The 15,098-nt window shown below is 33.0% G+C and overlaps 1 protein-coding gene across 2 annotated transcripts; it reads right to left on the bottom strand.

The window, feature by feature from the left end:
- Window positions 1-8,562: 8,562 nt before the first annotated feature.
- LOC148627368 (kelch repeat and BTB domain-containing protein 2-like) lies at window positions 8,563-12,633 on the bottom strand. Of its 2 annotated transcripts, XR_015919310.1 has the most exons (3): window positions 12,548-12,633; window positions 12,178-12,312; window positions 8,563-10,385 (listed from the first exon to the last, which is right to left on the bottom strand). XR_015919310.1 is itself a non-coding variant. In XM_088564662.1 (2 exons), the coding sequence occupies exons 1-2, from the start codon at window positions 11,123-11,125 to the stop codon at window positions 10,129-10,131; spliced, it is 315 nt and encodes a 104-aa protein (XP_088420788.1). In that variant the 5' UTR covers window positions 11,126-11,144; the 3' UTR covers window positions 8,563-10,128. The 2 variants fall into 2 exon arrangements, 1 of the variants encoding a protein (XP_088420788.1); XM_088564662.1 differs by lacking the exons at window positions 12,178-12,312; window positions 12,548-12,633 and adding an exon at window positions 11,068-11,144.
- Between the last annotated feature and the right edge of the window lie 2,465 nt (window positions 12,634-15,098).

Here is a 15,098-nt window from a genome sequence, read left to right as displayed (position 1 = left end):
CTTTTGAGACAAGCCAAGTAGAATTTGTCAACAACACTTTAATGGTTCGTTTTTTCCTTTATCAAAAGTCAAAACAACGAATTTGAATAAGCTATAAAAATGTTTACTAGGGGCGTTCACTTGATGTGACTACAAAGTGTGTAATACTTTTCCTACTTCAAGAATAAAGAGTTCGCTGAGGTAGTTAATCACTTATCGTAAATAATGATCTTTGAGAATATTTTTTGGTGAGGCGTGTTTTTTAAAGTGACACACTAATTCGAAATACCTCTAATATAATTGTCATTTATCTATTTTATGTACTTAGATTAATTTTGTTTTTAACAGACATATATCTTGATGGCACGAGGTGTTACATTTCAAATGGCGTCCCTAAGAGTAATTAAGGGAACGAAGATTATAGCGGAAATCCAAGGATTGTAATCCAGACCAGACATGAAAAACACACACATACATGTACAAAAAAGGACATAAAACAACCAAAATAATAGGTAAAAAGCAACAAAAATAAATGAGTAAATCAGACTCCATTAAAAACTGGGATGCAACATGCTTTAAGAAACTGAATATTATGCAAAATATTTTCATGGTAGAATCGGCTTTTATGATTAGAATATTCAAGTTGTCCAAACGAGGAAATCAGGTATTTTCCCGTTTGGAAGAATTTACACATTTTTAAAAGAGACGACTTTAATTTTAATATACTAAATTTTCCGTACTTGTGCAGCAATATACCTTCATCCCCTGCATGTAGTGTTTATATTTAACAATTGATTCACTACGCTAGAGCAAGTACTAACTACTCTGGTTTCCTTGAACGAAATAAATATCTGCGTAACAGACTCCAGAATCAGGGGTATGAGGAAATGCGTCTCAAAAGGTCCCTTACCAAATCCTTTTTTAATATCAAACCTTAGTTGAAAATACGCAATTTCGTCTAAAATGATGAGTAATGATCGTTTTTTTTTGTAAATTTTTCTTAGTGCTGAAGTGACTGTTGATTTACCGATCATGACAATATCATGCAAATGTTATTTAAATCACCACTGGTACATTCACGACGCGATGGAAGGAGGAGGTTTAGCGCGCCGTAAAACCTAAATTTAACCTGCCATTTCGTTTGAAATGCCTGTACCAAGTCAGGACCATTGCGGTACTAGCTGTTCTTGTGGTGTAATATCTATTTTACCCGACATATTTGGACTTGACTTGATTATAGATCGGATTATTTTTAAGGATAATTTTGTATCACAATGGTTTCCATGAAATTTGTTAATATTTTGCAATATCCATACCGATCAAATATTAATTTTAATATCAGGGCCGTATTTAATAAAATCGTACACACCCCTTTAATTTTAAGACATGGGTGACATGGTTCATAATTTTGTTTACAAGTTTGGTGCTACAATTAGCATTTAAATACTTCTTACTTTTCATACCATGAACAACATGGCTTCGTCACTCTTTTATACAATTTGTGTGAGCTATAAGTAAGTATTCGGAAATCAGAATTTTTTTTTGGGGGGGGGGTTGTCGATAGGTTGTTTTTCAATATTCTATGGAGGGAATTGAATAAATGATTGAGTTTTCTTGTTGTTTCAGTTCAATTTTGACCTTACATTCAAGAGAAATGATTGAGGCTTTATAAAACAACTTTAACCCCACCATATGTTCCTTAAGCCTGCTGACCAACAGTCCAGAGATGATGTTGGTCACCAATCGGTCTTTGTGTCGTCATATTATTTCTTAGTTCTATTGCGACGAATGCCATCGTTGTGTTATCATGCAATTTCTACTTTTTTAAATTATTATTTCGGTGAAAATACTGTTATATCTTTCTAGCGACTATTCCGAATTATCATTCTAACGAAAGTTGAAGATATCTTCTATAGCACCCAATCTATAACTATCATTCTAATGAAAATAATTCACATTTTGAGAAGCACTTATTCCAATGAAAAATAAACAAATTATCGTAAACAATAATTAGAACATAAATCTTATTTACTCATATATTAAAATTTGTATCATTTTTATCAACATTTTTAGAAATATAATTTTTCGTATAATCGATTAGCAATCAATGAATAATATCCCCGTCATTGAAAGCATTGGCAGTCATTGACCTAATTAAAACTTTCATTCGTTTCAAAATTTAAGACCTCACGACCTCACAGCCTTACAGAGAATCAATGTCTACATGTTCTCGTTTTATCCATTTTCTTGCATAGTCCTCCACTGCATCCATAAGAACTTTAAAGTTATAATTCCAATTTATGGAGCGTGGTTCACGGTATTTTAGACCTTTAGAAAGGATATTACGGAGAGATTCGTTTTCGATGATGGTTAAATCTCCCGTAACGACGTGACCAGAAGGACCATATTTGGATGGAGTGTTTTTGCAAGAACAGTCATGTGGTTTAGCCTTGAAGTTCTCAATCTCGAGGTTCTACAATAGCCTTTGGTAATTGAAAATTTTGGATGCAATGGGTGAAGTATAGGAATATGAAATAATCGGTATTGATTTGTCTTTGAAATATGGGAGAATTTTGTTGTGATGGAGGATATTAGCAAAATTAATTGCATTTATACCTTCGTTGACAAACGGTAGTGGAAGAGGTGATCGTTTTTCTTCATCTTGACTTTTCACACAAACTGGTTTAAAGAGTCTGTGGAAACCAATATCCAAAACGATGGCAACAAGTTTGTCTAATGATGAGGTAGGGTCAAGAGAAACAGGAGTGTCAAGACTTGTTTTGTAAAGAGAGTGTAGTGAGAGGTATAGAATAGAGTTTTGTTCGAAAATTGCAAAAAATTGCGAAAAACATATTGCCGCGTATAATAAGTCCGTTCATAATAAAATACATGATATAATTATAGCGAATTCGAATTGTGAAAATAAGTTTGTCTACAGTATTTGGAAAATGAAGATTATAAGACAGTAGAATAATCCGCTTTTCTCAACGGAAGGTGTAATACATTCAATCATTTACAAAATAACGTTTTATTGAATTGAATTTCCCATTGTTTATAACAAATTACAATGGCCATTACCGCATTCCAGATACATACCGTAAATGACGTGAGTATGCCCATGCGAGTTCTTCAATAAAAGCGTGGATTTATCTGTACCTGAGAAAGCGAAGTCAAGGTTTTTTATTATATTTTTATTTGCATTTTCTTATGGTTCTGATTTAAATCATTTGTTTCATTTTTCCCCGCTTTCAAATTCTGGTTTCTTTTAAATTCTTAAATGCGATTTAAACTAGGACTTGCACCTTTTCTGAAAATACTCACTTCAAACGTCACCCAAAAACAACATGTGGCACAAGAAGATGTATATCGATACCAAGGGTGCAAAGGAAGAAATTCTTGGACGAAACAACGCTGGAATGAAAACATTCGAAGACCAAATAGCAAAATTAAAAAAAAAAGTGAAGGTCGGAAAAACCTTGATAAACCATGAGGTACTCAGGTGATGCGGAAGGATAAGTACATTTTGCCTCTTGAATAAATATTACTAATAGGAGTCACTAAGGGTGATATACATCATCAAATATGCAATTGGCCAAATGAAACTACAAGTGCTTACGGGCATGGTTAACATTGTTTCATAGTTACAACCTTCAATTCATAAGCAAAATTCATAAAAATATTTTTAAAAGTTTTTGCATTTTACATTTTTTGCAAAAATATAAGATAAGATTAATTCAAAAGCATTGTTTTACCCTGAGTGATATCAATGTTTTTCAGTAATGTTTGTTTGTAATTATAAAAAAAAAAATATTTTTTCAGAGTGGTAAGTAAATATCGTATAATACACATATGTGCAGTAAATGCAAACAATTTATTTAATGCTGACCATTAGTAAAAATCATTGCTTTCTACAAAACTCTACAAAATATTTTCTTCCTTCACGCATTCAAACTTGATCAGCCAATATGTAAATCCTTTAGCTTAGGCGATATTTGTACAGGAATTTTGCATCATAATCTTTATTCTCTGTGAATTGGTCGTTCTGTCTTCTTCTTCGACTGATAAGTATGGACGGTGTGATTTGCAGTATTGATATAAAATTTCAACTTTGTGATTGGCTGTTGTGTGATTGTGTATCATTTTCTATAAAACTTGATTGGTCGAAAGCGACGTTGTGACGTTTCTAACGTTATTACGTTATTCACCGACACTATGGGTGACGTCCTAGGCGGACGATTGCTAGATGCCGAATGTCAAGCGCTCATAATATTCCAAAGGAGTCATAGAGAAAAAGATTTAACAACTCGTGAAAGTTGAACATTGCAAAATATCAACTTTTCTATTTAATACCAAAACACCATAACAAACTCACAGAGTGTTATGATGTTGAAACTAAATAACTCGAGTTGATATTATAAGACCTATAATTATCAAGACACAAAAACAAATAACAAAGCATATCACAACATTGTAAGTGTTACTTTATTTCAGAGTATAAATTTACTTCCGTTACAGAAGAAGAACATTCGATAAGTCTATTACCGTTTTTGTAAATGTTTTTGAATGTATAAAGAAATATATATTTCTTAATGCAAACAAATAAGCAATTGTATGTGTTTCCTAACTAGGGAACCTTACTGCAGTGTTCAGATACACATTTTGATTTTTAGTGGTAGTGAGAATTCTCTATGATTTAGGTGTTTCATCTACTTCTTGGATGGCTAGACACTGGTGACGTCATAGACATATGATTGCAAAAATTATTGCCATGACGTATTGCCATGACCAGGTGCATCACGACGATGCACCTTGGTCCATGTTCCCAGTTTTTAGTGGAGTCCGAGTTGCTCATTTGCTTTTTTTACTTTGTATGTATGATTTTAGTTACTTTATGTTCTTTGTTGTGTATGTCTGTTTTCCATGTCTGGTCTTTGTCCCTGGATTACATTCATTTGATTACCGCTATAACCTTGGTTCCCATGATTACTCCTTCCGAGTGTCCATCGGTCAATAAGTAAGAGTGACAACAAAATTACCGAACACTTATCCGATTAATAATCAAGTCCAGTCCAAAATAAATCTGGCAAAATAGATATTATAACATCGGAGCAGCTAGTACCGCAATGGTCCTGACCTGGTACATGCATGTCAAACGAAATGGTGGGTTAAATCCAGGTTTTACTGTGCGTTAAACCCCCTCTTCCATTGCGGCGTGAATATACCAGTGGCCATTAAAAAGCATTTGCATGCTATTGTCACAATAGGTAAATCAACGTTTACAACAGCACAAGGAACAATTTACACAAAAAAATATCATTACTCATTATTTTAGACGAAACAGAGTATTTTTTAACCAAGGACTGATATCTAAAATAAAATTAGGTAAGAGATCTTTAGAGACGCATTTCCTCATACCCCTGGTTTAGGAGTCTGCTACGCAGATATTTATGGTGTTCAAGGTAATCAGAGTAGTTCGTACTTGCTCTAGCGTAGCGAATCAATTGATAAATATAAACATCATATGCAGGGGAAGAAGGGGTATTGATGCACAAGTAATTTAATTTTATGATATTGAAATTAAAGTCGTCTCTTCCATCAAAAAAATTAGTGCTGATATGTCAAATTTAAGATGATGGTCCAAAAAAGATGCAGAACAAGCTGTTTATTCAGTCTCTTTTATCTCTAGCTCTTGTGGATATATTGACGGTAACCATTTTCCAAAAGATGGGTTGTTGATGGACAATTTATCATCAATATAACAGTATTTAAAGTTAACGGATTTAACATCTTTTAAATTTTTATTCTTTACGAGTTTATGAAGAATTTCAGTCTCGTATGAATATGAAAACAAATCGGCTAGGAAAGGAGCAGAGTTAGTATGTGATAATAATAGGTTTAATACTGAGTGAAAGTTGAATATCCTTATATTTCATGGTGTGATATCGCAAATGTCCAGCCATCCATGAAAAAGATAAAACGATTAAACCATAGAGAAAAACGAATCCCAAATAAAGTCAAGTGGACAATCAAATTTTCAATGAATATGGAAAATTACCGAAATGATCAAAGCCATTTTCATTTTCTAATTTCCAGAACCACATCAAAATAAGGTACATAGGGTCTTTTTCAGCGGGCTGATCAGAATATCTTTTTTATACTAAGACATACCTTGTGTAGTGCTCAAACTAATCAAGTCATTCTTGGAAGTTTATATATATCAGTTTAATCAGAATTTCTACTTTTCTGTCTGACCTAGTTATTAGAAGTCAGAACTGCTTAGTCAGGAATCGTTTATACCAAAATTTTGTCATAGACTTTTGTATGTTTTTCGTACAATAAGCGTTTTAAGACGTCGGACGTCGATAGAAAATGCAAAAGGAAATGACGTTCAATCAAAGTTTTTATATCAATGTTGCTTTTGTGTGTGAGTGCATGTTTTTTAAGTCATGATTTTTTAATACAAATATTTCGAAACTTATACGGATAAGCAAGAGTAATCAAGGGAACCAAGGTTATAGCGGTAATCAAAAGAATGTAATCCAGGGACAAAGACCAGACATGGAAAACAGAACAAAAAAGAACATAAAGTAACATGAGGAACGCTTTTCACTGCTTAATAAACTGTTGTAAAAAAATGTTTTACTTTTTTTGAAAATGATAAAGGGTTGTAACATTTTCGATTTACTTCATGATTTTGTACCTAAATTGTATTAAAACTATTAGCATTTGATGAGTTATGATCTTTTTCAAAAAATATTACAATCTGCTTATTGATAGTTTCTAAAATTGCATTTGACTGAAGTTGAACACCGCTATCCCACTGTAAAAAAATCGCTTTACTTTATAAAATTATTGCTGACGAGACAATATCAACGTTTCAGGTCCACGGCACGGAAACTACTGTTTAAAATAAGTTCAATTCAAATACTTTTATCCTATAAAATGACGTCATCACAGTTACAAAAGTTTGATACAAAAATGTAAAAGCACTTGCAGGTTCTTCATTAAAAATGGTGTTACTCACCCATTTTTTAGGGAAATATAGTCTATAAAGAACATTTCTTAAAACAAAGTCTGATGGATTTATCAATTGCCCTTGATAGATTTATTCGTAAAAGATACGAGTTTCAAATGATTGTCTGTTCTTTAAACCTTGTTTTTACAAATACAGATATTCGATCCCTAAGTGCAATCGCACTTAAAAACCAAGTCATTTTTAAATGTTTTGCACTTCATCAAATCGTATTGATTTTCTGAAAATGAAATTTCTGACAGGGTTGGCCTTCATCTAAATTACCAAGTATTGAGGAACTTCAGTTATTCAACTTTTGGCCAAGCGTTTATAATTCTACATTTGTAAATAATAGGATTTCAGTCCTTTAATCTAATAAATTGAAAATATAGCCTGGCTTATAAAATTGTATTAGTCAATGATGATTTAGAGTATAATAAATATATCGATTTTCTTTTTTTTTCAGTATACTTCTTCTAGCTTTGTTCTTGTTTGTTTTTTGTCCAGTGTGATGGACGTGTTTTTCAACAAACGGTCGGCATTCCAATGGGAAAAAATGTGCTCCTTTACTTGCTGACCTATTTCTTCACTCTTATGAGGCTGACTTTATAGCTGATTTGATCAGAAAGAAAGAATATCGTTTGGCTAGATCCTTCAATCTCAGTTTCCGCTATATAGATGATGTGTTATCTTTAAACAATCCTAATTTCGGGGATTTGATACATCGCATCTACCCAAAAGAACTTGAGATAAAGGATACTACAGACACTGTGAAGTCAACCTCATATCTTGACCTACAGTTAGAAATCGATGGTAAAGGAAAACTATTGTCCAAACTTTACGACAAACGTGATGACTTTCCTTTCATCTGTGGCAACATCCCTTCTGCTCCTGCGTATGGAGTGTTCATATCACAACTCATACGTTATGCCAGAGCTTGCCGAAACTACGCATACTTTTTGTATCGCACTAGAACTCTAGTGAATAGGCTTCTGGAGCAGGGTTAGGTTGCTACAAGATTGAAGTCATCACTACAGAAGTTTTATGGTCGTCATCATGAACTCGTGGATCGTTATGATATATCCATCAGCTCCATGAAAACTGATTTATTCAACGGGTCATAGTTTACCTTTCCTCGTTTGTCTACCCCGGACTTGATTTTTTATGAGCAACTTGGCGGGTATTTCTAAAAAAGCAGAGAACGCTTACCCTACCGATGCACCTGGTCCATGCTCCCAGTTTTTAGTGGAGTCCGAGTTGCTCATTTGCTTTTGTTACTTTGTATGTATGATTTTAGTTATTTTATGTTCTTTGTTGTGTATGTCTGTTTTCCATATCTGGTCTTTGTCCCTGGATTACATTCTTTTGATTACCGCTATAACCTTGGTTTCCTTGATTACTCTTTGACCTTACAAATCATCTGCTTAAAATATCAAAGAAACGTGACGATTATGCTATGACTTGGCTCACATTTTTAGTTAGGAAAATGAAGATATGACCAGAACAGTCAGTTTTTAGCTCCGTCATTGTTTTAAAGAGATATTTATTTCAAAGGTTTTACCATTGTCGCTTATGGGAGATAAATATTACCGTTCTACATATAATGGCAAAATTCAAACATGAGAATAACGAAACAGTAAAAAATAAACTGACTGAAACATGGTTTTATACAGTAATGTCTCATTACCATTCGTCGTCTGTGAAAAAATTGTCTGAGCTGTGTGAAAAAGAAATACTATTGTCTTAAAAAAAGCACCATCCTCTAGTGAGATGTTTTCTTCAAAATAGTCATCGTAACTTAAACTTGAAAATACAGTATCGTTTGATCCATCGGAAAAGCTTGCTGATTCTTTCACTGTTACATTCATTTAGTGAACAAATTGCGTGACAACAAGTCATCTCCCGAGGCATCTACAAACTGATATGGAATGTTCTTGTGGATGAAATCGGAACGCTCTTTGTAAATACTTCTGGTATTGTAGCCGCCTGCTAATGTCTAAATAATCGCACGACCTGACTTTACATTTTTTCAAATTGTATATCTTCATAATTTTATGGTCAAATTCATATATTTTTCCTTCAACCATAACACAACATTTTTGCGCATGATTGTTCTTTAAAATTTTAGAATATTTGTCAATTCTGTATGTTTCACTGTTATCATCATACTGAAGCATTATACCACTAGTTGCAACTAAATTCAGCAAGAAAATATCATTACCATAACTTAAGAGTTTAGTATTTTTAACGGGATTCAGAAATCCTTTCATTATAACAGACAGTTTCTAATAATCAATATCGTACGTAAACAATGAACTATATCCATACTTCTCATTTTTGTGATAAACTTGTGGAACGCCACAAAAAATTGCCACTTTGCAATTTTTCAAGACTGAAAATTGAACTTCCTCTTCTTCACAACAGATGAAAATTTCAGTTTTGGGGTATGTTTTATCGGCAGTCCATTCGACCATCACAATTTTACATTTGTTAATTGTGTTTACTTTTACAAATAGATATATCTTGTACTTTATTAAATGAATGTTTAAAACCTTGAAATGATTAGTCCCAAAACAATCAAAGTCAAACGAAATCGGCGATGTCCAAACTTTACTTCTTAAATCAAATTTATACAAACTTAAAGACTGCAATGAGATATCTCTGACTGGATATGACGTCACAACATAAAGAAACATATTGTAGGCAGATACCAAGGAACAATCAACTCCTTTGACAGGCAATTTGCAAAGTTTTCCAAACATCTTTGAATCTAAGTTGTAATATCAAATCAATATTCCGTCTGAGATTAGTACAACTTCCGGGTTAAGTGCCTCGAAATCTCCTTGTCCGTCTTTCAATTTTCGAGATTGCAATTCTTTTTTACACCTAAGTAGATACTTATCACAACTTCCTACAGCTTCGCACATCCTCTTTAAGTTTTTTTAACACGTTTGACGTTAGTTTTTTTATCTTAATGTGTGAAAGCAGTTCATTCAACTGAAATTTTCTTGGATTAAAACGGAACTTTATCCAATCAATCAGAAATTTAGCAAACGAATCACGTGATAAATGAGAAAAACTTTTGTGGGATAGTAACGATTTCACTAAATCTTTAGGAATTTCTAAAATCACTAAAATCAGTTTTCAAAAACGAACATCTCAAAATAGTTTGATTTAATGACAGAACCCATGCTATTGTTTTCATCTGGGATAAAGCGCCATAACTGTTCAATACATTTCTGTCTAAGATTTTCAATCTGCATGAAATCTGCAACTTCAAGAAGATCATCAAGTTCAGAAAAACTTAATATGCTGAGATCACTGCGGCCTTTATAGAGAAAATCAACTGCTTGTGTTATGGCGTGAAATTTTTTAGACTTAAGATGAACAATACCTGAAAAAGAGAGAAGATGTAAATTGCCCAAATGTTACACGGAAATGATGTACCATCAACTAGAAATACTGTGAGGAGCAAGCTCACAAAATCATACCTATACTTCAAGTGGACTTCGTCATATTAAATCCTTACAAAGTTGGATAATCCATACCAACCTGACATTATTAACCTACATGATGCCTGACCTTCCTTTACAATTTCGTGGAAATCAACTGAGCGATTAACAAGGGGTTTGGTTTACGAGTTTCGAAAATGTTAACCCTTAGATGTAGTATCTAACTTATCTTTGCGTGCATTGAAATGTAATCTTATTCTTTTCTGCTTAAAAGTCTACATATTATATCGAGCCTTCCTGTAAAATTTCTTCACAATCAGTAGAACCTTTAATGAGGAGTTGCTCTTATATTGTAAGGAACGGATTCTTTGACTGGCATGATTACAACTCCGCAAGCATTGGAAAATAGTTATTGCCTGTACGTATAAATGCACATCTACAAATGCTATTCTCACTTTCATGTAACTAAAAATACATATAGCGGCTTAGAAGAATCGCGATTACAAGATTGACAGGTTGACAGATTTCATTCTCGTGAAACCATAGAGCCACATGACGAGACTAACATAACCTATACAGATGTGTTATTTAGCTTTAATCATCAGCTTGAAACACTTTACTCACCAATCTGTTTTTCTATCAATCCGCTATTGTACATACTTTCAAAAAATGGACACGACATAAGTATACACCAGCGTGCCTTTAGTTTCTACGTTAAAATTAAAGACAGATTTTAAAAATGGAAGTGGCAACCCAAATTTAATTTCAAGCACAGTATTAAATATACTTTAAAAATTATATTCTCTCTTCAAGATTATTTTTCACCCACTCGACATATCAATTACACATACCCTTTTTATGTTGAAACAAAAAAAAATAGAATTTTTCAAAACCTTAAATTGAAATTAGAAACGAATTTGTAGAAAAGTCGACGGGACAGGTCTTGACATGTCAGACAATTAACATATTTTTGAAGATAGGTAAAGGAATTGAAACGTCATTTAAATAACAGCTTTTGGAAATGAATCAGGATTTCAAATAAATGTATTTTTCACAATTTATTTTTTGGAAATGTATTTAAACGTACAAAATAATATGAATTGTCCAATGTCATGTTGGTTAAATACACCAACGTTAAGACTGAACTAACTGCGACATATGTAGTTGCGATACAGATTAAAGGTTGCCTTTAAATATACAAATGGAAAAAAGAGACCGTGCATTCCCGATTAAATTCAATATAACCCAACATCAAACGAAAATAAAATCCTTAATATTGCAGATATTCGCTTGATTGTGTCACACAATGACAAAGTAACAGGGTAAATTAGATGTCGGTAAAACTCGAAAAATGTTTGAACTCCAGTTTCTGAGATTCAAAACATCCCTTTTTTATTTAGAAAATAAAAAGGGGCAATTTATTGCAAAATTCACGGTAAACTCTACACAGAAAAATTGTGATCAAATGTTTTCGTCGCAAATCAAAATCGCAATCCGAAATTTAAAAATGTACGCTTTTTTTGCAAGATCAGATTTGTATGATCATTTTCCGAACCACTTATCTTTTTTCGCCAAAAACTGCTTTGTCCTGATTTCAAATCATGAACCTTTGAATTTAAATATTTAGGAAATGGGAATAAAAACACAAATGTTTGAAAATTTGTAAATAAAATCTTTCCGTCTTACAATTATTAAACTTGAAAGGTTTCTTTTCTTTCATTAAACAACAATTACCTGTCCTTCATCACCAATTATTCTTACATCCAAACATTTGACTGCCTTTCTTTTTGTTCTCTCAATTTTTCTAACAATTCAACTTCGTGGTAATAAAAAGTAACTCCATCTTCCATTTCTGATGGATGAAATCCCCTGATAAAAATGGACAATAATCTTATCATAGAATAAAAAGAAAAAGCCAAACCATGATAATAAGTTTTTGTCAGACAAAATTATTATCCAATCACATGAAAAATAGACACAATATTTTGCTTTTTTACGTGGCAAAATCGTCTAAATTTGAACATGCTTTAATAACTTACTAAATTTAAGATCTGTAAAAGTGTAGCTGTTTCAGAGAATGTAGGGTTTAGTTTAATATACATACCAGCTATTAAAGTTTCCTAGTGTTGACTTGTACATTCAATGATGTCATGAAATTCATACCCTTTCAAAGATGTTTCGTCTCCGCTATAAATAGCCAAAGTGTATTGAATATTTTAAAACTGGTTTTCCCAGTAGTCAAGAGATAAATATTATGCACCATAAATAGTCCTTGGGCTAGGAGGGTCCACCGTGCCCCCCTCATCAACTTCATGTTGTTTTTCAGGTACCTTTATAACCAAATCAATTTGTTGCCAAAGAATATTTTCAGATTCTTTTTTAGTATCACCCTATATTTGTACCCCACTGGGTCAAAAGGCCAAGATTTTTGTGACACAATTGAAAAATCGAAATTATGTAAGTTTAAGCGATTGTTCGGTGGGGTAGGGTTACTTCTTTACATTTTACTCCAAAACACTCAGTGTTACCATTATAATGCACAGACAATGGGCTACATGTTCATATAAGTATGAACATGTAGCCCATTGTCGGAAGTTGCCGTAGATGTCACAGCGGTACGAGTTAGAGTCCCGCGGAGAGAACAACAAAAAAATTTGCTTTGCTAATTTGACAGTTCTAACATCGTTGGGAATTTTTCAAACCCTTCTATATGTTTACATCATCTTCCCTGTATCAATTTGATCCGATGGAGCAGTGTAGCGAATAGAGTCGTCACATTCTTAGACGTTGTATAATTTTGATTTGCTGTGACATGCATCATTAATTTGATCCTTGACCTTACATAATAACACCTAGATGAGCTGTCCTGCTATATATAGAAGGGTCTGAAAAATTACTAACGATGTTAGAACTGTCAAATTTGCGATGCAAATTTTTGGTCGTTCCCTCCGCGGGATTCGAACTCGTACAGCTGTGACATCTATGGCAACACCGCCTGCACAAAAGGTAGCGCCCTAGACTACTCGGCCAGCTGGACTATATAAAATTATAGCTTTTGCTGGCCGGGTCATTCCTCCTCGTAGGATTAATCTAGGGCTGTAACTTAGTACACGATGTATGGTAGTACGGGACAGTTCATCTAGGTGGTATGATCAAATTACTGATGCATGTCACAACAAATCAATATTATACAAACGTCTCAGAATGTGACAACTCTATTCGCTACACTGCTCCATCGGATCAGACTGATGCAGGGAAGTTAACATAAGCTTATAGAAGGGTGTGAAAAATTCCCAACGATGTTAGAACTGTCAAATTTGCGATGCAAATTGTAGTCGAATGGATAAAAATATGACATAATTCAAGTTAAAGTAAAAAAAGGGAAAAATCAGTCACTATGACAACGGACGAAATATCGTTTCCTTTCTTTTATATTATTGAGCATGCCAAAATCTACCAATTATACAAACTTTCAAGTGCCTGGACACCTAGGTTTCTGAGATGTTGTAATGGTCTATATTTTGACCATTTTTTGTCCTGTTCTGGCAGTCATTTCAAAATGGCTGCCTTCTTTAGAGTTAAATGATAAACAAAGTAAAAACAATAACTCACAGACACTTCATGGTGGTAGATTTAATAAACATACTTTTTCCAAATGAATTGATATAGAAACATTTTGCTTATTTAAAACGACAGAGGACAAAGAGAAAAAAAGAATAACAAAACAGACAAAACAAACAAACAAATAAGTAATACTTGAAATACAATTAAAATAATTTTCGTTAAAAAGTCATTTTATAAATACTGTAAATATGATTGCGAAAATTTGACACCCCCATCAATGCAAAATTTTGAAACTCTAAGATAAAGACTAACTTTCTTGTTTGAAAGTACATTTACACATCATTAAAAATAATTTAACTAAATGAAAGAACGCTGTATTAACGGTTTCATTAAAAGACTAGAATTATTTGGAAACTATATAAATTATGAATCATAAAACAACGTTCTGATGGAAGCTTCCTTAAAAAGATTTCCGTCTTTTTTTCTAAACTACGTGTTATACCAACATGTATCAATTTGATTCGACCGGTTTCAGTAACAATTCGAATTCGCAATGTAGTTATATTAAGAATATGTATTGACTCAGATTTTGGTGTATCTTTTTGTGTAATATAAGTCGTTTCAAAAACAGTTGTGTTGATAAGCCTCTTGTTTATAGCATTAAACATGTTGTCAGATGTAGAAGAACTCATCCATTGGTGTCCGAATTGGACAAAAGCTAAAATAAAAAAGTGGTACATCCATCGCAAACACGATCTAAATATGGTTGGTCATTTTTTTCTAGATTTTTTTTTACTTGTATGCTTTGAATTACAGAAGAGCAAAATTAAAATTTGAAGAAGAAATTAATGAAAGTAACATTCTGGAACAGAAACCATATATAATGGGGTGTCGAATTTTTCGGTGCACCTGACAACTTCTGTCTAGCTTATAGCATACAAAAACTTGTGGAATAATAAATATAAATATAAGTATAAATATAATTCCCTACTATTTCAAGACTAAGATATTTTGCTTTGTCTTGTTTTTTTACGATATAGAAATATAAACGATACGAAGTCCTGGACAAGAAACTAAACACTCCCGGTAAG

This window comes from Perna viridis, chromosome 1 (assembly GCF_037379345.1).
Source record: "Perna viridis isolate PV_CMFRI_1.1 ecotype Kerala chromosome 1, ASM3737934v1, whole genome shotgun sequence".
NCBI lineage: Eukaryota > Metazoa > Mollusca > Bivalvia > Mytilida > Mytilidae > Perna > Perna viridis.
This window is presented reverse-complemented; position numbering and strand designations above follow the sequence as displayed.

What these genes read in the sequence shown, in the direction of transcription:
- LOC148627368 (XM_088564662.1), bottom strand. Translation starts at nt 11,125, where the DNA reads ATGTCGTGTCCATTTTTTGAAAGTATGTACAATAGCGGATTGATAGAA. An exon ending in ATTGATAGAAAAACAGATTG is followed by an intron (nt 10,386 to 11,067) that starts GTGAGTAAAGTG and finishes TCTCTTTTTCAG; the next exon opens with GTATTGTTCATCTTAAGTCT.